The 24,646-nt window shown below is 38.1% G+C and overlaps 1 protein-coding gene across 1 annotated transcript in view; it reads right to left on the reverse strand.

Annotated features, from left to right (window-relative positions):
* The window catches only part of col13a1 (collagen, type XIII, alpha 1), an 82,384-nt gene that overhangs the window by 39,929 nt on the left and 17,809 nt on the right, over positions 1-24,646 (reverse strand). Inside the window, exons 5-17 of the mRNA XM_075481908.1 lie at positions 16,016-16,066; positions 13,272-13,307; positions 12,668-12,694; positions 12,352-12,378; positions 10,497-10,523; positions 10,368-10,394; positions 10,207-10,233; positions 6,668-6,730; positions 4,954-5,046; positions 2,113-2,154; positions 1,994-2,011; positions 1,411-1,437; positions 1,062-1,106 (exon numbers count right to left, since the gene is read on the reverse strand). Of these exons, the coding sequence (XP_075338023.1) occupies positions 1,062-1,106; positions 1,411-1,437; positions 1,994-2,011; positions 2,113-2,154; positions 4,954-5,046; positions 6,668-6,730; positions 10,207-10,233; positions 10,368-10,394; positions 10,497-10,523; positions 12,352-12,378; positions 12,668-12,694; positions 13,272-13,307; positions 16,016-16,066 (510 nt within the window). The remainder of the gene's footprint in view (positions 1-1,061; positions 1,107-1,410; positions 1,438-1,993; positions 2,012-2,112; positions 2,155-4,953; positions 5,047-6,667; positions 6,731-10,206; positions 10,234-10,367; positions 10,395-10,496; positions 10,524-12,351; positions 12,379-12,667; positions 12,695-13,271; positions 13,308-16,015; positions 16,067-24,646) is intronic.

Here is a 24,646-nt window from a genome sequence, read left to right on the forward strand (position 1 = left end):
TGTTATTCTCTCCATTTTATATATGTCCATTGTGATGTCCATCCATATGTTGACAGTTGGGCTCTCTTGTGACAGCCATTTCCTGGTTATATTCTTTTTACAAGCCATTAGCAGGATATTTATGAGGTGCGTATCTCTTTTCAGCCATCCCTCAGGTATGTGTCCGAAAATCACAATCTTAATTTCGAGGGGTATTTCGCATTTGAAGATGTCCTGTAGGTGTTGTGTATCTTTTTCCAATAGTCCTTCATGACCGGGCAGTCCCAGAAAATATGGTAATGGTTTGCATTTTGATTTCCACAGTTCCTCCAGCAGACTGAGGAGTTATTGTCATAGTGAGATTTCTGGGAGGGTGTAATAAAGTACCTAATCAGGCTTTTCCAGCCAAACTCCCTCCACTTCTGTGAGCTGGTACACTTTGTAAGCTATTTAGATCACTTGAGATCCGTTTATCTCCATATAATGGGAGAGAACAGGGCATAGACAATACAGCCTCTAAATTAGGCATTATATGTCTTTATTCACTTTATTTCAGCCCCGGATAACAACAACAGGGTAGCTCTGAACTAACAGTGCAATAGTACGCGTTCATTCATTGGTCTTAAAGTATTGGTGAAATAAAGACATATAATGCCTTATTTAGGGGCTGTGTTGTCTCCGCCCTGTTCTCTCCCGTTATATGGATATACACGGATCTGAGTGATCTAAATATCTTCCGAAGAACACCAACTTTCACCAAACTGTTATCGGTGAGTAGATGAACGTATTTTATGCCAGAAATAAGGTCCAGGTTTAAAAAAAAAAACAAAAAAAAACGAACTTCCCCTTTAAAGGCTCTGTTTTAATAGTCCCAATTTGTAATAGGGTCACTTCATAAAGATTTAAACATTAATTCACAAACTGTTCTAGTTTTTGGAAATTCTACATTAAGGTAAATTTAAAAAAAATCTGAGCAAATCTTTCATTTGTTTTATCATTTTTATTATAATGTTTTCTTTTGTACTCTTGAGTAAAACATGAAACATGTTTGTTAAACCTTAAAATGTCAGACGGTGCTATACCTTTGGGCCTTCCGGACCTGGTGGGCCGACATCACCTCGGTCACCCTGTGGACAAATATCATTTGTTCCATTTCAGCTTCTGCAATGGTGGTGTAGTATCTGACTTTGATGTGTCCACTGTCTTTCTAAAATACCATTTAAAAGATTTCAGAGCTTATATTGAAAATATAAGAGAACAAATGTTCCTTTACAATAACACAAATTTACTGTCTTGGTAGGACACGATAGATAGATAGATAGATAGATAGATAGATAGATAGATAGATAGATAGATAGATAGATAGATAGATAGATAGAACCACAACAAGAAGATTCTTTATCATAAATGTAAAACAGAATGGGAACCTACCTTTTGCCCTGGAATACCTGGCTCACCCTGGGGAAATAAAACAAAAACAAAATAAGTATATACAGAGTATATCCAGTAACAAATTGCATATTTCATAGTGACTCTAGTCCAGAAAAAGCAGGTAATTTCAACTTTATCTGAAGGTTAAAAAGACATGTGTTGCATCGTAATTTTGCCCTGATTGCCATGCAGTCCAGTTCAGCTATTACTCCTGGTGCAACAGCACATTACAACAAAAGCAACCTCCTGCTCTGAGATTCAGTTTGTTTCCTGCAGTGAGAGGTCTTTATGGAACTCTTTCCACTGACCTCAAAATCTACATTCCTCCCTTCTAATATTCCATGACAATTAGGACAACTTGTGGAGATCTAATCCAAGTGAAACGCAAAGATCTGTAGTATTTCAGTAGCATTAGTGGGGTTAGTCTGAACTGCAGCTGCACAGAGGCCGGGTGGAAATAATGACTTGATCTATGTTTCATGTGGCTTAACTGTAGGAACTCTTGGAAGGTGGTCCTGATGTTGATCAAGTTTTTTTAAGGATTAGAAATTTGCTGTTTGGATGAGAAAAAACATTTCTTTACCTTCAGTCCTGGTAAAAGCTGCAGACGCAATGTAGAAATAACACGGTTAATGCTAAAGGAACATAAATGAGAAGACTTTGAAAGGAGAAAAATAATAAAAGAACTGAACCTGCACTTACCCTTGGGTCTTTCCCCGGCTTGCCTGGTTCCCCAGGTTTACCCTGGATGAAAGGAGTAAAAATTATTCAAATCTATTGAAATTTAAAGCAATGACATTTGAACATGTAAAATATTCAAATGAAAAAATAAGTAAAATGAAAACAATATAAACTGGATTTGTTTATATACACACTGCATTATGGCAATTATTTCTAGTTTATTCTGATGCATCTCTTGTCACTTGTAAACTTGTGTCAGTGGGTACTGTGGCTTGTAGTGCAAAAGTTCTTTGACTGGTCAACTTGATAAGAAATGTCCTATATAAATACAGTTAATTTACTTTTTAAGACAATTTAGTTTTGTTTGTTTTTTTCCTGTTTAAGTAGTTTCCTGTTTCATTTTGAGAATGCTCAGCTTCTATGCAAAAAAAGAAATCAGTATTTTGTGTTAGTTGAGTTCAGTCATTGTCTTCTGTGAATATATAGCCGTCTGGCCCTCTATTCAGTTGTCTTTTTGTGCTGTACTATGCAGTCAAAATTTGCAAATAGTCTGTTTTTATGTTCCATGTTAGCCCCTTAACGCCTATTGTTGCATATATGCAACAAACCTTTTGACTCAATCAACCAGCTGAGATAGCATCTTTATTCCCACAATACCAAAAATTTTATTTATTTTTGTGCAAAAGTGAAATTAATAATCTCAGCATTATTTACCATCTACTTAAAGGCTAAAACACACACAAAACATTTTTTTATATACAGCAATATAAATTCAGGCGTTAAGGGGTTAAATTACCTTGGCTTGTTCCTGGTGGGGTTTTGGATTTGTGGCCTGTGTTTTGACTCAGCTGCTTTGGCTGCATCTTGGCAGGTTTGTTCATATTAACTTTGACTGCTACCGCGGGTTTGAACTTTGACTGTCTAATAAAGATTCAGGCTTTGTACTTTGCCCAAAATTGTGCCCTGCAACTGGATCTCCAACAAGTCCGATCAGTGCAATCACAATTTGATGTTGACGTGCACACTATTTACACTTAACAAATAGGTCATTATTACTCCATATGACACAATTCTTTCAAAATCCACCTATATACAGTGGTGTGCAAAGGTTTTAGGAATCACTTCCGGGATTTCTTGCTCTTTTTTACGCTGAGGATAGTTCTTAACCACATTGGCTGTATGGATGGAGTCCTTGTCCTGCTGCAGAATACATTTGGAGCCAATCATACACCTCCCTGATTCAATTCAATTCAATTCATTTTTATTTATATAGCGCCAAATACAACAAATGTCATCTCAAGGCACTTAGATAATAAAGCCCAATTCAAGCCAATTGGAATTCAATTCATTGTAATCATATTTATTCATAAAATAATCCAATTTGTTCATATAGAGCCAATTCAAAAACAATTTCCTAGCTAAGGAAACCAACAGATTGCACTGAAACTGCACTGGTATTGCATGATGGATAAGTATCTACCAAATCTCCAACTCCTTTTGAATCAATGCAGCCCCAAACTTGCAAAGAACCTCCACTAAGCTTCACTGTTGCCTGCAGATACTCATTATTGTACCACTCTCCAGCCCTTCTGCTACAGCCAAACATTTAAAAAATTTGACTCATCAGCCAAGAGCACCTGCTGTCATTTTTCTGCAGCACAATTTGTATGTTTTCCGTGCATAGTTGAGTTGCTTGTTCTTGTTTCCATGTCGGAGATATGTCTTTTTGACTACAACTCTCCTATGAAGACCACCTCTGGCCAGACTTCTCTGTCCAGAGAAGTTTGTGCCATGGTATATGACCCAACATGAAACTGTCTTCCAAAACCTCACCTTCGTAGCATGTATTAATGACTGTATTTCAACCTACATGTGAAATGGATGATTAGCACCTGTTTGGTATAACTGGTTGACTATAATCCTACCAAAATTTGCTTACTTTGCATTTTATAAATTGATAAAACATAGATATTATAAACAGTTATTATTTATATTTTGAAAACATCCTTACTTTGATACATACACACACATTTATTTATAAACATATATATATAAAACACAGAGGTTGTTAATCCAGGTTTTGTTTGAGCCGGCATTGGCTTGAAGCTTAAATGTGATAGAAATGTCATATAAAAGCCAGGATTTAGTTTTCAAGCAAAAGACTTCATTACTGACATGATCATTGTACTTAACTTCACCTGTCACTGTAAAAGTTATCTGTGAGCTTAGTGACGTCACAACACATTTATGTAAGATCTAAGTTTTCTTTGAACTGGCCAGTGGTTGGATAAATCCAGGAATCTCCCCTCTTCCCACAATGTCCCGACATTTGATCTAAGATGTCAGCATCACCTGTTTTCTGGAATTTTTTTGAAGCTCACAATTGGACTCTCACACACACTTTCTTGCTGTGGGTGGGATGAAACATTTGTGGGAAATGAGAGGAGCAAGGCAAGTATTAAAATGTTACAGAAATCCCAGTTTGTTGGTCTCAAGCCAAGCAAACACTTGGCTGTTGGATTATCCTTTAGCTTTTAAGCTGTGGCATGGTAACATAGTGTTACTACACTGACAACAAAGGCTTTTGTGCCTATTGATATAATCGACATGAATACAGGGGTTTGGACTGAAAAAACAAAACAGAATTGCTGTTTCAGCATTGATTGAGCTTAAAAATGACTGATGTAGCAACAAACCTAATGGTGAAAAGAAAGAAAAAGAGAAAGAAAAAGAAAGAGATAAAGAAAGAGAAATTAAGAAGACAAAAGTCCTTGATTGCATTTTGCAGTTGATAAGAAGCTTAAATCAGCTTGTGCTACTTTTGAGTCTGTCCAGCAACTCCTAAACCGGACTAGCACTCACCGGTAGGCCACTGGCTCCATCATGGCCATGGATACCTGGAGGTCCAGGGGGCCCTGGAGGTCCTGGGGGTCCCTGCGCTCCAGGCTCACCCTGCTGAAAGACCTTGAGTTACAACCTGTCATTCTGGCATGAGCATTGTAACACTTACCATGCAAACACAACTTCACACGACACTAAAGGTAAAGCAGCGGGGGTGGTGCTGATGCAGAAATGAAGGTTAGCTCGTGAGCAAAGCAAGCGGTTCAAATGCTTAAAGCATGAAGACTCATTACTGACCTTAGGAAAACACATAAAATATTCAGGTCTCCACGTTCACTTTGTAGCTTTTCTAAGGCTTATATGTTTCACGATCGTATGTTAATTGTTCTCGCTCAGGTGATCAAAGACTCTTTTGACAAGGTCTTAGCAAGATAATGGTCAACAAATACTGACCGAAACTGGAGCCAGTGCTAGTTAGCGATCGTGATTTCAGTACAGAACTTAGTTTTACTGACCTCTAATGATTGGTGTAACCACATTATGGGCCCCTGTTAAAAAACTGTTTGTGTTCTGTTTGTGAATCTAACAGAGGTTATGATTTCCCAAATTATGTTACACGATTAGGGAGAATTTATACTTCTTTCTTTTATGATGAAAGTATTCCTGCTACAAACATTTTGCTTCTCATGATACAATTTTCTTTTTGACACAAGCCAACATTTTAATAAGAAGAAACTGATATATGGGAATATAATTTATAATTGGGGGTGCCAAGCTTGAATGGTTTGACAGTTTCTAATTATGCTACAGTTTTTTTCTACATGGTTTGATTTCATGAAGCTCCTACAACAAAGCACTGATCTTACTGCGATCACCCTGTGTTACAATAGAAGAACAGAAGAAAACGTTTAAATAATGGTTTATTACTGCAAAAATAATTCCTATGTTTTTGGATATTTTCGGGTGATATACACATGGATAGTGAAAGGCTGCAATCGTCTAATAATACATGCCATTCTGAGCAAAAGCAGACTGAACAAATACAACAGAGCAGATATCAGCTTGGCCAGGTGGGTTAGGGTTGTTTTCAGACCATTTTTCACCTTTTCTCGGTCTGATCGAACACATATACATATTTTTTCTTTTATTGTTAGGCTGTGGTTATGAGTAGAATCAGTAGAGCTGCATATATTTTAAAAAGCAAGATGTTGATTGTAAATGTAACACTGGGGCCTTGGCAGATCTTTAATGCAGAATTTACAATAAAATGTTTGCTGTTTTTGTGGTTTTATCGTACTGCAGGAAGAGGACTCAAATAGATTTTTGGTTTACTTTATTCATTTTGGTAATTTATCACTGGAATGCAGAGATATGAAATTAAATGAATACTAATTGCTGAATCTCTTTTACAAGTATTTGTATGTGTTGTCTCTTCTGGTCACTAGCTACCCCAATTCAGATCTACTACAATTAATCACAATTTAAATCTCATTATCTAAAATTTGGGTTTTGTTAAAAGCTTTAGATTCCAAATTATGTATCATTGAAAGAAGAAAAACTTTAGCTTCGAGTATGATGTATGACTAAGCATTCCAAAGCAGTAGCAGCCAAAAGTGGTTAATTCCAGCATGACAGAAGGGGAGAATTGAGGAGGTTTTGGTGGCACAGGATGATGGTTGGTATCGACATGGCAGGTTTAGAAGAGGGAGCAAGTAAGGGGCAGAGAGAATTGTACCTTGAGGCGTTTTAAGATTAGAGGGCTTATTGAGGGCATGTTGCGCACGGTGATGGGCAACATCTGCCAGGGGAAGTCACAAAGCACAGGTGGCCAGCAGTGTAAAAAGGTCACAGGGCAAAGATCACCAGGAGGCCAGAGAAAGGGAAAAGGGCAGAACCAGGGAAATGGAGAAGACAGAGGGAGAGATATGTGGGAAAAAAGATAAATAGAACATGACAGTGAAAAGCAAGGAAATGGGAAGTAAAAGGAGAGAAAAACAAAACAAGGCTGAAAAGGAATTATAAGAATAGGCACCTGCACAACAAACTATGGGCCTGAAGTGGCAAAGGGGATGGTTTATGTAATTTGATGTCCTTGGTTTCACAAGAATGTAAATGTGTTCAAATTTCTCAAATGCTCTCTGTTTGAGGTTAATTACTAAATGTCTGCTATTCAGCATGTGCGTGTGTCCACATCCCCACTGAGTGGCCCAGACCCCTAGGTTGCAGCAGAGCAGAGGTGGGCGTCAGTCTTGCCACAAAGAGAGTACAGTAGTATTGTAATAGTTCACATCCAGACTTACTGGGGCCAACTGTCCAACACAAGGCTGTACAATACGCCGTTTCTGTTGAGATGACCAGCATTATCAGATACAAGTTTAAGAAAGCAACGTTTCCCCACTGACACCAAGTAAAGCCAGCTGTGTGCAACTTGCCTTCTTTTTACACAGTGTACATATTTCCACATTTTTATGATGCGAAGTTAAAAGCAAAGATGCCTACCCCCAATACATCAAATCCAAAAGAAGAATCTACTGCTTCTTTGTTGATCCCACTTATATTTTTCCACTTAACAGATTGTTGGAAGTTTCATTTTTGAAAGATCATCCACGCTACTTTCAAATGACATTATTTCAAAGTCAAAAAAAGCAGTAGTGCTCTTTCTATGGAAATATATACAACATGTTTTAGGTGAATAATTAAGGGTATACATTTAGAAAAAGTAGGCAAGTGTGGAGCTTCGTCTGTCACCATTTCCAGCTATCCACCAAGTAATGGATATTATAATATAATGAATATTTTAAACAATAATTTCCTACTTCTCTTTATGTTTGTATTAAGGTCGGAAAGTAATATACAAACCTCATTTCTAGAAAAGTGGAATATTCTAAAATGCAATCAAAACTTAAATCTGTGATACGTTAACCTTTCTTTAACAGGCACAAGTCCAAAGATAAGACTTTCAGTGTCTGACTATAGTTACTGTATTCAGAAAATATACGTTTTACATTCCAAAGATAAGAAAGACCATCCAGGCTGCTGAAAGATGTAGAAAACCAGAGTCTGTGATGGCTCGCAGGTGCATCAGTGTCCATAGCACGGATGACTTGCATAAAGGTACCATTGGTGCTGAGTCATATTAGACACATATGCAACCATCAAGGCAAAGCCTTTTCCCTGGAGGTAAGTTATTAAAACAGGACACAGCCAGATCTCTTTCTGCACAACAGTGTGGCTTCACAAACACAAAGTGTGTGTGCTTGACCACCCTGCCAGCAGTCCGGATGTGTCTCCTAGTGAAAATGGCACATTATAAGGAGGAGAATCCGAATCAACTTAGGACTGAAGCAGCTGAAATCGTGCATTCAGCAATAAAGGATAATTCCAACTGCAAATCTCCAACAATAGTATCCTCAGTTCTTATATGATTAAAAAGTGCCATTTAAGAGGAAGAGTGTTTTAACACATTGTTAAAGATGCCCCTATCCCAACTTTGGAGTACTGTATACGGATGGCATCAAATTCATTCATTCATTTTTAATTTGTCTTCATTAAAATCAGTAAGAACACTGAAAGCCACATCTATGGTTTTGTGTCTGTTAAATAAAGGTTCAAAATAATTAAATCACATTTAAGTTTATATTGCATTTCACTGTCAGACAATATCCAAACTTTTTTGGAAATGTGTTTTGTATGGAAAGATAACATTTTTATGTAAAACTACAATTTTGCTTCAAAATGAATTTTGAGGGGTGGAGAGCAGAGGGCTGAGGATTGCCGTGGCAGTGGCTCTCTTTGCGGCACGACTTGGTGACACCCCCACTGAGGGTTTTCTTTCAGGGTGTTTGGAGGCACCCACAGACCTTCAACATCAGAGCCTGACTGGAACGCAAGGCAGCCAGGGTTTTCAAAGGAAGATCCTGCACAAAGAGACCCTATACATATGGGAAGGGGTCATTTCAGTCACTGGTGGTACCAATAGCATTCGGAAATTAGCAATCCCACAAAAAAAAAAACTTGACAGTCCAACCTTGACAATTCAGCTTCAAGGAGTAGGTGAAATGGTTTCTTTTCTTCTCTTTTACAAAGTGAGTTCAGGTCAACTTAGAAGGAATGTAATTAGTTTATTTCATATACCGTAGCATAAAGACTAGCAAACCTGGCTCTGGAAATAGGAATCTTATCTTATGTAAGTCCACTTTGACTTTAACTTTGTGGAGAAATGAGCGAAATGTAAAATACTATTCTATGAGTTGGAATATCACATTATGAGGAGAAATACCTAACACAGTGATCTGATAAAAAAAATGCCTGTCCATAAAAAACAACTTTTCTATAATAAATAAACACACAGCTAAGCAATGCTCTGTACTGGTACAATACGTTGCTGATCTTACAGCTAATGTTCTGAAAGGCAACCTCTTTAAAAACAGAACAGAACATTTTACCTCCACCAACAGTAACCCCCTTTAAACCCCTTGGGTCTCACACTAGGTTTGAGGCCTGGAGTGTGAGCAAACACAGGGACTGGACCTCCCAAATAGATTTCTGCAGGGGGCTCTGAGAAGTGCATGAAAAACAAACTCAACTGTTCAATTGCATGAAGAAAAAAAAATGGGGTTGGGGGTGGAGATATTGACTTCCTTGCAGCCTAAAAACATCAAACCCCAAATTCTCTATGGGTTATTCCTCCTTTATATTCCCTATTCTCAAATCCATCTAGCCTGAAGCATTTGCTGTATAAAGATGTTTGTCACAACATTAATTTCAAGACATATTTCTCACTTTTATTTTCAGGAGCTTTTAAAGAATGTTAGGAACTTCTTATAGAAAAACAACAATACAAGAAAAGTTAAAGGTAATGTAATGCAATTACACAAGAGATTCTTATTCTTGGCAGCCCCACACACAGGCCCTTATCACATCTGTTTGCATGCTCCAGCAGCCCACCAATAATTGCCCTGTTTTCCCTCAACTAGCCAAACCCCAGAGACGGCAGTCCAAAGAACTGAAGAGCGCCACATGTGCTACCCATCACTGTGCTGCCCACCATTTGTCTTTCCAATTTTGCAATGGTGTTTACCCTCCCAGCATAACTTTTCTTTTTTTTTCTTTCTGACATTTGAAAAAGAAAGGTGTGAGAAGTCACATTAAACACGGAGATGAAGAACAACTGGAGTTCAGGCTGTCTGGTGATACTTAAACAGAGCATAAACAGTAGTGAAGATGACGTCTTCTGAAACAGAGAGAATTTGTACAAAAATAATATTTTCTTACCCGGTGTGTGTAGTCTCCACATACGCCCTAGAGATAGCAGAAAAAAAGCAACAAGAAAACACAATTTCTGTCATTAAAGTGCACAAAATACTTCTACCACCACTTCTGGTTGAGTGTGTTAACCTCTGAACAAATTCAAACTACTGCAAATCATGCCTCACCTTCTCCCCTTTGGGTCCCGGTTCCCCCTAAAAGCAAAAACAACACAGGTGAAGGAAAGAAGATGCTGGACGGTTTGTACGATTGGCTGGTTATTATCTCAGGATTGGCACAAGACTTAAGACACTTACTGGGACTCCTTTCAAACCACGCTGGCCCTGGAACACACCAGAAACACAATTTGTCTTAAATGTCATTTATTCATTCATTTCCAGCCTGACATATAAAAATAAACTGGTTTAAAATTTGATTCTTCTTATTGACATGAGTGAAATGGGCAAGCATGTCAAAGTATCAAACTAACTGGTAAATACACTGTTACAGGGGTATGTTATAATTACTTGTTCGGGATGAGGGCACTCTGTTTGACTGACCCTAGGCGTGCCAGTGTAAGTAGCTGTCAAAGCTCAGCGACTGGTTGATTAATGAACTCTAGAAAAGGACCCAGTAGGACACATCCAGTGCGCTCCATTCTGGTGACCACATTCTCAAAAGCTCTAAAGCCACTTGGTGGGTGCAACAAATATATATATAAATATTCATTCACCAAACAACTTTTCAAAGCCTGCTACAATACAGCCTGATTTTTACACTTTATTCATTCCAAAGGGAAATCAAGATGTTTGTTCAACCAGTTTTCATCCTTACTTTAGCTATTTTTACTGGTGTGGAATTCACTGAAACTGGAGGCAGTGTATCAATAAAGACTTACACTCTATTGATTTTATAAAAAAAAAAAAACAGAGCCTTGGCCCATTGAGTCTAATTTAGTGTATACATCTTGCAGTCATTCAAACCCCAACCACATTATTTGGATGTGTTTATCCGGTTTGGCAAAGCTTCATTTTAAACAATTTTGATCTGACTAACATGATTACATTCATTTTCAAAGTCCAGTCTTGGTTGTACTATCACAATACCTGCTTGTATTATGTAAACTTGAATACTGAACCTTATTTAACCTCTAAGATAACATCAAATTAAAAGGAAGCTTTTTCATCCTGTAAATTCGTAGTGAAGCTACATATAAGCTAGGCTGATACAAATGAGTGGAGAACAGTGGCAGGAAAACTCCAACATTCAGAGTGGGGTATTTCTATCAATCCTTAAAAAAAATAAAAAAAATTGAAAAATAATGGCATAACATGTTGCGAATTTTAGCATAACACACCTAAACTGAGTAGTACAGATGATTAAGGTAGGTTTACTTTTACAGATTCTTGTTAATATATAGTATAGTCACTGAAAAATGTGCATCTACCAAATGGTTGAACAGGAAATGATAAATTATTCCTTTTTATAATAACTGCATTTGGTATGGTATTCTTACAGATACAGACAAATTATGGTAATTGAAACAAACAGATTAATGTCACTGTTTTATATTCATGACAAAAATGCACAATCTGTCCAACCACCACATCTGGATCTTCAATCTATAAATTACAATTACTTCCTGCACTAAAAGGAACAAAAAAAACCAATGCAAATAACATGTAGATATCCACACTTTTTTTTTTTTTTAGCTCAGCAATACTTCATAATAATCTAGATTAAATTGCCTAAGAATCATTACTTATAGTAAAACAATGGTTTTAGAGTCATTATATAGTAACTCCAATATACATCATAATATTCATTGCGTGGGTATAAAGAGTTAAAAAGTTTCAAAATACAGAATACCTATTTTGAAAGGTGTTTAATGTTCTTAAGCTTCAGCAAGCACAGTCTAAAATCCCCTGGTTCCCCTTTGACTTTTTAGTCAAAAACCTGACTGAAACCCAGAGTGGGGCTGACAGCTCCCCTACATGTAGACCTTTTTTCCTACTGCATACTACCCACTGTTAGTCCATTACTGTGCTGTATACAGCTCTGTTTTCAGAGGTACTTAATAAGTGTAACATAAACAGCTGCAAAACTTACATGAGTGAAACAGGTTTCAATTGTAGTGTCACTATTTTTATGACATATTTAAGAAATGCTTACCATGTCTCCCTTTGGTCCATTCTGCCCCTGTGTGAACATTAAAACAGTGAAAGCAGGTGGCAAAATCAGTCAATCAAAACAGAGATCTTCACTTGAGTGCCCCAGAAAGAGATTCTTGGAATTTTCCACAGCTTGTTTATCCCTACCCTTTAACAAAACTAATAGCGCCAATAGAACTTTTAGCACACTAATGGCCATAATGATTCTTTAGTTGAATTATCCTTATTATCATCACAGGGCACTAGAATCTGGGCACCAAAAGAGCACTCAATTACTCAGCTATTTCTCTTTTTGACAGGAAATTTGGGAAACTCACAGGCTTGCCATCCAAACCAATAGGACCCTTTGAAAAAAAAGAAAGAAGGAGCTGTATGAGTACATGTGAGGAACAGCAGTTGCATCATAAAGGTTCATCTTAGAAAAACTTGCACCACTACAACATCAGCTGGAAAATGAGTTTGCAAAAACTGACAGAGTGCAAAGGTGTTTAGTCATAGTAAGAATAACTTAAATAACATTCATTATTATGGCAGCCACTTTTCTTACATACAAATGATCTATTCATTATTTATCATTATTCATTATGTATTCATTTCTTTGTGGGAAGTATTATAAGTATTTAATATAAATATATACGTGTTGGTGCCTTTTGCTTATTTAGGTGAAATACAAAATCTCTAGCTGGTGCACAAATATCAGAGCATCCTTCAATTCAATTCAATTCATTTCATTTTTATTTATATTGCGCCAAATACAACAAATGTCATCTCAAGGCACTTAGATAATAAAGTCCAATTCAAGCCAATTGGAATTCAATTAATTGTAATCATAATTATTCATAAAATAATCCAATTCATTCATATAGAGCCAATTCAAGACTTCACCATATCAGCCTGATAGAGAGCGAGGCTATTACTTACAGGAAACCCTGGGAACCCTCTTGTGCCAGGTTGTCCCTAAAGAGAGAAAGAAAAACAGTTCTGAACATCACAGAGTCTGGCATAAAAATGTGTTGGAAGGAAGTCACTAAAAAATAAATCTTCTTCACTGTAGGAGTAGGAGTGTGTCTAAGCAAAGTCTGTGCAACGGAGGAAAACATTTAAAGACTTAGGAAAGGGGATAAAAAGCAAAGACGGATGACGAAGGAAAGAAGCGAACGAGCTTGATGAGTGAACAATTCATACTTTCTGATGGTGGTCTGTTGGACTAGTTTTTATTGTTCTCTAGGGGAAAAAAAGTAATGGCAAATAAATATCACGATGTCTGAACTAAAATGCTCAAATTTCACACAATTTTAGATCATGAGATGTGGGTAAAATCACTCACACAGAATAAACTCAAATGTTAGTACCGTTCAAGGTGAAGAATCACTCTTCAGATTCATTGGAAAGGCATGTTCAGGCAGTTCCTGCTGCCATAAACGTTTTTGTTGGATCATGGGCGGCTGTAGCGCAGGAGGAAGAGCAGTCGCCCACCAATCGGAAGGTCTTAAGTGCCCCAGAAAGAGATTCTTGGAATTTTCCAGAGCTTGTTTATCCCTACCCTTTAATAAAACTTATAGTAGCTAACCCTTTTAGCATACTAATGACCATAATCATTCTTTAGTTGAATTATCCTTATCCGTCATCACTGGGCACTAGAATCTGGGCACCAAAAGAGCACCAAAAGGTCACTGACCAAAAGGTCAGTGGTTCGACTCCCGGCTCGGGTTACATGTCGAAGTGTCCTTGGGCAAGACACTGAACCTCACTTTGCCTCCATCAGTAGGGATGGGAATTGATAAGATTTTTACGATTCCAATTCCATTTTCGATTCTGCTTAACGATTCGGTTCTTTATCGGTTCCCTTATCGATTCTCATTTGGAGAAAAAGGACAACAAACCGGTCGATTAGCATCAACTTTGTTTAGTTTAGAAGTAACACGAGTCATGACCTTACAAACCCAACAACGGTGAGGTTCACATTGGTCTATCATGGCCTGGGTAATTTAACTCTTCCCTGCTCTGGTGAAAGGAGAAGCTGGAGGTAGACGTGAACTGGGGGTAGTACCACCAGCCTCCGGCTCTGAGCCAGTCAGGCTCTGTCTCATGATTTCATCTAAATGTAATGCCTGAGAAGGCATTCATTTAACCTCAACCGTTTTACAATGAGGCAAATGGCGCTAACATGATAGGCAGTGTTTGTTAGTTAGTTACCTGCAGTGTTAGCCGAGGACATGCTAACGTTGCTAACATTGCTAACGTTGCTGCTGGGTTCAGATTCACCAACGTTAGTCCGGAGCAGATCGAAAACGCGACATTCATTCATAATTATTGCATGTTGGTAGTATTTCCTCCCTTTGGTGAAATATTCACTTTGCAAGTTGCCCTGTTGTCGTCTTTTTTTAGGGATGTGTAATCAAACTTTCGAGCGTTTGTACCACTTGGGCGCCATGTTTACTGTTGACTGCGATAAGGGAATCGTTAGCAAAATCGCCAAACGATTCCAAGGAATTGAAACACTGGGAACCGGTTCTCAACAAGAACCGGTTTTCGATTCCCATCCCTATCCATCGGTGTATGAATGATTAGAAAGCACGTAGTGTGTATAGACGTAGACGTGCTGTGTGAATGGGTGAAGGTGGCGTGCAGATAGAAGCACTTTGAGTGGTCAGCTAGACTAGAAAAGCGCTGTACAAGTACAGTCCATTTAATCTTTAGTTATAAACAAACATACATTTCTCTTAAAACAGAGACCTTTTATGTGCATTTTTCTGAATAATTTGTTGTAGCCCATAGCTAAGCCTTGAACTTTCCCGCAGCAGAAGACAAGTATACACCCATCCAACCAATCTGATGTAATGACAATATGTTGGAGAACTCAAGGCCTTTGGCTTGCCATCTCATTCTTAAATTGAGGTCCTTGTTCAATCTAAAGTTCATGACAGAAGTTTCCAATGGCTGTCTCACCTGCAGTGGCAAACTAAATTCTAAGTGTTTTTGACTGACTGGTTCTCTAAGATTTGGTCTTGGCTCCTACTGTGCAGAGCTTCTCTGCAGTCTGTTATTCATTACAACTGCCTACTACCATCAAGAAAGAGTGGGCACATAGATCACAATGAACCACAGTTAAAAAAACAGATGTGTGCTCCACCGGGTTGGCTGGACTTCTAGTGATCTTTTTTTTTTTATTCCTTTCAATTTTCTAAGAGTAAATTATAAAACTTAAGCGGATACATTGTTCAACAGAAAATTAAAAAGGAGAAGAAAAGTGACTAATTTGGCCTTCTAAGAATTTGGGTCATAACAAAAGTCACGATTAATATCTGGTGTGTGAATAAGCAACACTGACCAGAAGCTTCCTTATACGACATACATGACTATTGATACAATTTAAAGCCAAAGCTGACTTACAGTGCTCTCAAACAATGATGTTGTTTCCACTCAGTGTGCAATTATTTAGTATTATCCTATTATTCATGGTACAATCACCATCTCTTAAATTAAGACAGTTTGGCACCAAACTCCAAAGTTTTGGCGAAAGGACTGAAAAGTCTGTTGGCATCTGTGATACAAGGCAAATGTCTTAAGCAGAGGTCCTCAAAAAAACAAAACAATTGTCACAAAGGCAGGCAGCCATAACAATAATGGGTTTATTAGGTGTAGGGAAATGTCGAGACACTTACAGGAGGCCCTCTTGGTCCAATTATAGACAGACCTGGCTCGCCTGGCGCTCCCTGTGAACAGACAGAAAGACAGGAAGAAAGAAATGAATGAAATGATAAAACAAGAGAACTCTTGGACCTTTTTCAGTCACACTTTTAAGCACATTATCAGAACAAATCTGCACAGCAATGCATTTCTCTGAGAGCAAATAGCTGTAGCAGGATTAAATCAATCTAATGGGAAAAAATGTAAAAAGAAAAAAAAAGCTGGCATCACATTTAGCTGGTAGTAGTAGCTCTTTGACGAAGCCAGCAACTTTTGGGGTTAGGAGGTGAACACTTGCAGCTAGTCAGCTACCTGCTAACATGCTAGCCAGCGGGGAACTCAAGCTATTAGAGAATGGGGATGTGATGCCGCACCCTTTTGAATTTTGGATACAATGGGTGTCATTATTTTACATTACATGTTATGTTGTAAAGCATACTAACTACATCAATATAGATAGATAGATAGATAGATAAGTACGTTATTCATCCCAATTTGGGAAATTGTTGTGTTGCAGCAGCATACAATAAAAGATATGTAAACAATTAAAGTAAAAACAAGCAAATAGAACAGAATAAAATAAAAATGTAATTTAATTAAATTTAGCTATATATTAAGCTATATTCTTGTACACTAACTTTAAGAATAACCTTAAATGTTTCACTCATTATATAACTAACGTTTCCTAAACTAAAAAACAACAAAAACCAATAAAAATGTGTTGGAGAATACATTTATACATTTTAAACAACAAAACAAACTTATGTTGCTGAACAAGACACATCTCACAGCTTTCTGCATGAAAGTACTCTAAATAGTGACTCATGTCCTCACTGTACTAACCACCTACAAATGGGAGCTTTTTCTCTCCTTTGTATATTTGCAGACAGTCATGGAGTTTTTTTAGGATTACAGGCAAGACATTGAAAATCTGCTGCAGACTATACCAACAATCTACTTCTTCTGCCTCTTTTGTACATGCCAGAAAATATCTATCAAACAAAAGGTAGGTCAGTCTAAGCTAAAAGGTGACTGTAATGCTGTGTTTGGTCATTACACAAGCAAATTGTGATGTCAACACACTACAGAAGTGTTTTATTCTGGTGTTTCAGGTGTGGACTCACTGCAGTCTTCTCCCTAAGCAGTAGTCATTGCTCCTGAAGAATAGCACTGCTGCATCGCACTTCAAAGCATCTTTACTTTACTTTGAAGAGTTTCACAGGAAGCAAAAAATAAATATAAAAGCACACCTGCACGGTTTCACTTTTTATTAGTTTGTAACATTTACAATAGTTGCACTTTCTTGAGTTTTGATGGATCGTACAGAAGTCTGTAAAGCCTGCTCACACACTCCGCCTTGGACCTCTTCCTGTTAATTAAACATCAAATACAACTCTGGTACGGTGCGTGCCATGTACAAAAGAATCGGCCACCAAAATCCCACCGAAGCACCGGGCGCACTCGCTATTGTACCATCACCTCTGATAACTTAAGATCCATCCGAAAAGTGAAGTATAATGGGTATGAATTGGAAATCGTAGTATTCCGAATTTTCATTACAAAACAATCTCAAATGCTCTGGAAACTGGAGTAAAAACTGCCCTTGAAATGGAACACGTTTATAAGGCCATGCCGTAGAAAATCACCTGCAGACTTTTACGAGACCTCAGCTGTTTTGCCTGAGGACACAGCAGACAATAAACTTCCCACAGAAGTGACTTAAATTGAGCCTAATATTTCAACCATGTTGTTCAGCTTCTTTGGAAAATTCAGTAAAAACAGATATCCATAAATGTTTATAAGCACTTAACTAAATTGTATAATTGAGTATGGTAGACATCAGTTTATTAACTCAGCTGCAAAAACAGTTGAAACTCGTGGAAAACCTTCGGCACATTGTTTTTGATGACAGCGAGAGGGATTTTTCTCTCACAAATATAATGCTCCTTTCCGTAACAACCTTCCATCTTTAAACATTTGATCAGCCTAAAAATAAAACCAAATTGCTTTCAGAAACACATCTCCGGTTGACAACAGTTTCTGTGAGTAATTTCTTTTTTTACAGATGTGTTTGATTCAGTTGAAGAACAGCAATTGGATTTAATATTTTCAACTTTCAAGATATGAAACTGCAATGTATTTCCAACAAGAATATAAAGTTGTGTGCTAACATTAGATTTTATAATCTGTGTTTTATCTGAATAAAGAGGCCATCACTGAAATTTTTCTGTTTAAAAATTACCAGACTAGTACTAGTACTAGTATTGTTCACTTTTATATCAGTCAAGCAGTCTCTAATTTCAAGACTGCACTTGACACTGTGCCTCCAATTGTCAGCCATACTGCAGAATAAACAGTGTAGTCGATTTGCATCATGACAGCAGTGGTCCATGCGGCTTTCCTGCCCATTCCTGCCGAAGCCCACCAACCTCTGAAGCCAGACTGGCTTCCATGAGAGCAAAGATAATGGTACCAGTCACACACAAGACAAAACTAATTTAAAATATTTTTAAAGACATGTCTACTTTAGGAGCTAAGTACTTAAGTTCTCATGTGATGGCAGATGTATCACTTAGTCCTTCCCACTATTATCAGTGATGTATCATCAAGTACAGCAGCTTTAGAAGTATCTTTAGAACCTGATTTGTATTTAGACGGCTTCTGTCCAGTTGATCTCTCTGAACTGACAACAGCAATAGTCTCTTCTAAACCATCAACTTGTGTTTTAGACCCAATCCCAACCAGACTGTTCAAGGAGGTTTTCCCATTAATTGACACTTCCATATTGGATTTGATCAATCTGTCTTTGTTGACAGGATTTGTACCTCAGACTTTTAAGGTTGCTGTAATTAAACCTTTACTTAAAAAACCTACTCTTGATTCAGAAGTGTTAGCTCATTATAGACCTATATCCAATCTCCCTTTTATGTCTAAAGTTCTTGAAAAAATAGTTGCAGCTCAGCTTTGTGATCACTTACACAGAAATAATCTGTTTGAAGAGTTTCAGTCAGGATTCAGAGTGCATCATAGCACAGAAACTGCACTGCTGAAAGTTACCAATGATCTCCTCTTAGCCTCTGATAGCGGACTTGTGTCTGTGCTTGTCCTGTTGGATCTCAGTGCTGCATTTGATACGGTCGATCACAGTATCTTATTACACAGACTTGAACATGTTATTGGGATTAAAGGAACTGCATTAGGCTGGTTTAAGTCATATTTATCTGATAGATTTCAGTTTGTTCTTGTAAATGAAGAATCTTCCTCACACACCAGAGTAAGTCATGGAGTTCCTCAGGGTTCTGTGCTTGGACCGATTCTTTTCACTTTATACATGCTTCCATTAGGTAACATTATTAGACAGCATGGCATAAATTTCCATTGCTATGCTGATGATACTCAGCTGTACTTATCTATAAAACCAGATGAACCCAATAGGTTGGTCAGACTACAAGCATGTCTTAAAGACATAAAGACCTGGATGACTCAGAACTGTCTGCTTCTAAATTCAGACAAAACTGAAGTCGTTATCTTTGGACCTGAGCGTTTCAGGGAGAAATTGTCTAGCTATATAGTTACTCTAGATGGTATTTCCTTGGCTTCTAGTTCTACAGTGAGGAACCTTGGAGTTATTTTTGACCAGAACTTATCATTTGACTCGCATATAAAACAGGTTTCTAGGACTGCCTTCTTTCATCTTCGTAATATTGTTAAAATCAGGAACATCTTGTCTCAGAGTGATGCAGAAAAACTAGTCCATGCATTTGTTACTTCAAGATTGGACTACTGTAATTCTTTATTATTGGGCTGTCCCACATATTCTCTGAAAAGCCTTCAGTTGATCCAAAATGCTGCAGCCAGAGTTTTGATGAGAACTAACAGGAGAGATCATATTTCTCCAGTTTTAGCTTCTCTTCATTGGCTCCCTGTTAAATTCAGAATAGAATTTAAGATTCTTCTCCTTACATATAAAGCTCTTAATGACCGAGCTCCATCATATCTTAAAGATCTCATTGTAAGATATTTTCCTAACAGATCACTTCGTTCCCAAACTGCAGGTTTACTTGAGGTTCCCAGAGTTTCTAAAAGTAGAATGGGAGGCAGAGCCTTCAGTTATCAGGCCCCTCTCGTGGAATAAGCTGCCAGTAAATGTCCGGGATGCAGACACCCTTTCCACTTTTAAGACCAGGCTTAAAACTTTCCTTTTTTATAAAGCTTATAGTTAGGTCTGTTGAATCTGATAGTGTGTCTGCTAGTGTGTCTTGTTCTGCCTCCACCTCTGGCACCCTCTATACTTTCATTACCCCCTACCCGAACCAGGGTTTGAATCCCATTCCCGCTTATCTTACCTCTTTTATTTCTCCCCCTACCCGAACCAGGGTTTGCATCCCCACCCCGCTGTGACTGGTGTGCAGTTGGTGAGAGTGAGTTGTATGGCTTTGTTTTTGCTGGTATTTTTAGTGAATATAGGACTGTTTAGGTGAATTTGTCTGCGTATCTGCTAGTGTGTCTTGTCCTGCCTCCACCTCTGGCACCCTCTATACTTTCATTACCCCCTACCCGAACCAGGGTTTGAATCCCATTCCCGCTTATCTTACCTCTTTTATTTCTCCCCCTACCCGAACCAGGGTTTGCATCCCCACCCCGCTGTGACTGGTGTGCAGTTGGTGAGAGGCTGAGGTAGTTTATGGCTGTAAAAAGATGGTTGTTGTGGTGTGAGGAGCAGATCTATATAGGGAGTATAGGGAATTACTTACTGAGTCTGGTCCTTTATTTATTTATTTTTTCGTTAGCACAAGTTTCTTGTGTTTACCTTGAATAGGGATGGCTCAGGTAATCCTGAAACATCCCATAGTTAAGCTGCTATAGGCCCAGCCTGCTGGGGGGCCTCATCTGTCACACCTTTCCTCACTTTACTCTCTTTATGTATATGTGATATTATTGTGGTCATTAACTCGTGTTTCCCTGTTCCAACAGATATCCTTTGAATGGTGTTACAGTGCCGCCGCCAAAGCGCCCCCCCCCCCCCCTTTCTGTCTTCTCAAACCCCAGCTGGTCGAGGCGGATGGCCACCCTTCCTGAGTCTGGTTCTGCCAGAGGTTTCTTCCTGTTAAAAGGGAGTCGTTTCTCTCCACAGTCGCCTCAGGCACGCTCAGGCTGGGAGATTGGACCGAAAAACATAAAGTTTTCAGTGTAATCTGTTGGTTTTCTTAGCTAGGAAATTGTTTTTGAATTGGCTCTATATGAACGAATTGGATTATTTTATGAATTATGATTATTATTAATTAATTGAATTCCAATTGGCTTGAATTGGACTTACTATCTAAGTGCCTTGAGATGACATTTGTTGTATTTGGCGCTATATAAATAAAAATGAATTGAATTGAATTGAATTAGTGGCCAGAAGGCAAAGATAATGATGGAAAAAGAACATTAATGTCATTTTAGACAATTTTCAGTTACTTTCCTGGTTTTCTTCAGTTTCGGAGGACCAGACAAGTAAAGTTGTGCAGATACATCCAGAGATGGATTGGATTACTTGGTTTTGAGGGTGGTGAAAGGTCAGGAAAACAAGGTAAGATTTCAGCCGAAAGCCCTACCAACTCAGAGAAAATATCAAACCAGTTGCTGTGGAATCACAAGCTGACAAAACTATGCAGATCTAATTTCCTTTTGGTAAAATGTCAGTGTCAGTTTACCAGTCATTTGCCCCAAATAAACTCCCACAAAACCCACAGAAGCCATCTGTTTGAAGAACACAGAGTTTGGAAAAACTTGTCTTTTCCTATTCTCTCTCTACGCTTTCTTCTTCCTTTCCGAGAATGATGCCATCGTTTGAGCAAGACACAGCCAACAGGATTGTGTAGAATTCTCAAATTTCTTTCCTCTCTGTCTTTGTAGCTCCTGTAAGAGACTAACCACAGATTCTATTCACGACTTATTATGATAGAAAAGAGGTTAATTACATCTGAAGGCCGAAAATACTTCTGTTTTAACTGATTGGCCATATGAAATATATTAATAATCATTTTTGTCATTGCTGTATGACAGTCAAGTTTTCACAATAATAATTCAAAATATTCATATTTCATATTTGGACCAGTTTATTACCAATCTTATGATGTTTAGAAAATTAATCAATCGGCTTCAGGCTTTGGTCCAGGGGATGGTTTGGAATGTGAGTATTGATTTTGCATATGTGGATGGCTTTGCCAGCTTTGCAAGAATCATGAGAACATGGTGATTAAACAAAATCTTTATTTGTCTGAAGTGTTGCAGACACACAACAAAACTGTGTTGAACGATAATGGCTCTGCATAGTACTCCCAAGCCCATGTGTCTATAATAATCATGCTAGCAGGACAGTCTTTCATGCAGTTCCTACTGAAGGATCAATGGTGATGCACATCCAGCAGTGGCTTCCAATCTAGGCATTTCTTACTAAGATTTCTCCAGACTCCCTTATTCTTTAACAATATTATGCATTGTAGACCTTTTAGAACATTTTTATAACTAACTTATGCTTATTTGATTCGCTTGGCATAAAGCGAATAAAAGCTTTATCCCTCTAATTTGCCCAGTGTGTGCCGATTGGATTGTGGGATGGAAAGTTGGGGCAAAGTGAAAGGTTTACGTTGGCCTTCCAATAGGTTATGTGATGTTTCCTTACAGTTTATCAAACAGTCAACACTCACTTCAATGAAGTGATCACATTGCATGCATACGACATGTTTATTCAAACAAAGTCACTGACAATATACATACTAACTAGCAGGTTTCCCAGGTATTGAATACGTTTTTTGTTTGCTTATATATATATATATATTTGATTCACTGCAAACAAAAACAAAAAGAAAGCTATAGCACACACTACTGAAGATAAAGAAAGATACAATGCATGCGAGTAATCATCCCGTCCTGCTGTAATGGTTTACAGTGTTGTATTCTGGGAGATACTGGATACATTTCAACTTTGGTGATTATGTGCATAAACGTGCCAAATTGTCAACAGGAAAGATTTATTCAGCTTTAATTAAAGAGTTGCACCGACATTCAAAAAGATTCAAACATCTACCTAATACTATTAATCGGAACATGGTATATCAAAGATCAATGGTAGCACCTTTTAATGGAAATACAATTAAGCGTGTCAAGACATTGTAGAGCAATAAATTAGGAAATCATTTGCAGATACAAATGAACAAACCACAGATTTAGATTTTATTGCATTTAGAAATATTTAAAAAATGAGTAGAAATAAGGTTTGTTCAATAATAATTATTACTCAAATGTACATGATATATACAGATGAGTGTCAGTGTTCTGGAGGATGGACCACAAACCTGTCGCTGCTGAATGTCAGAGTGGCTCAATTCCATCTTTTGGGGGAAGATTAAGATTAATTAATTAGTTTAATAAATGACAATATTAGGAGGTAAATTTGGCTGTTTGGCGGCAGCTGAAGCTCAGGAGCAGGTGGGCCACCTTTTAATATAAGGTTGCTAGTTCAAACTCCAACCCACATCACCCCCTCACCCTTACCTAATATGTTTCGTACTCAGATAAAAATAAAAATAAATGTAAATGTAAACTTTTAATGCTTTTTGCCACCATGCATCAAACACTGCCATGGACACACAAGCTGTTATATTACTGCCCCTTTGTTCATTGGAGCAGTCTGAAAACACTAATATGCATAACACATCTGCAACGCTTTGTGGTCATAACAAACTAAATGAGTCAACTCCTAAATGGTGCTCAAAGCTCCACAGCATACACTTCTGTTTTTCCTTTTCTTCCGATGTGTTTAACAGCAACTTTATGTCCCTCCTACAGGGAAGCTGATTTTCATTCATGAACTTAAGTCAAGTCAACCCTGAGCAAACCTGAGCAGATGTCCCTGACTTTTATATTACCTTAATGTGAATAAAAGTGATTATTTTGCCTTTAATGTTCCTTAACATTGGCAGATTTATGGCATGCTCACCATCTCCATTGGTGCACTTTTAGAATTTATAAAGCCAAGTGGGAGATACCAGAGCCTACAGTAAAAGTTGTCTTGTATGTTATGTCCACCAAATATTAATATATTGATGGTGTTTAGTCCCAGTGGCTCTTGCGAATCCCCTCCTGTTGACTTGGGCCCCTTGGTGCAGTACAGGAAGCCAACAGTCACAAACTTGGGTTTTAAGATAGACTGTGATTTTAAATTGAACCGGCAAATTTGTGCAATAGTGAAGTCCAGTTTTTTTTTTTAATCTTAGGCAGCTGGCAAAGGTGAAGCCCTTCCTTGCACATACGCACTTTGAAAAGGTTATCCACGCCTTCATTACATCTCGGCTGGATTACTGCAATGCACTCTATCTTGGAGGTTGCCAGTCCTCCCTCGCACGTCTCCGTTAGTCCAAAATGCTGCCGCATTTCTCTTTCTGGAACACGTAAGAGGGAGCACATTACTCCCATTTTAGCCTCCCTCCACTGGCTGCCTGTGCATTTTAGAGTCCATTTTAAGATTATCTTATTTGTTTTTAAATCCTTAAATGGACTCGCCCCGCCTTACCTCTCTGAGCTGCTCCATCCTTATGCCCCTGCCCGGTGCCTCAGGTCAG

This window comes from Odontesthes bonariensis, chromosome 2 (assembly GCF_027942865.1).
Source record: "Odontesthes bonariensis isolate fOdoBon6 chromosome 2, fOdoBon6.hap1, whole genome shotgun sequence".
Taxonomy (NCBI): domain Eukaryota; kingdom Metazoa; phylum Chordata; class Actinopteri; order Atheriniformes; family Atherinopsidae; genus Odontesthes; species Odontesthes bonariensis.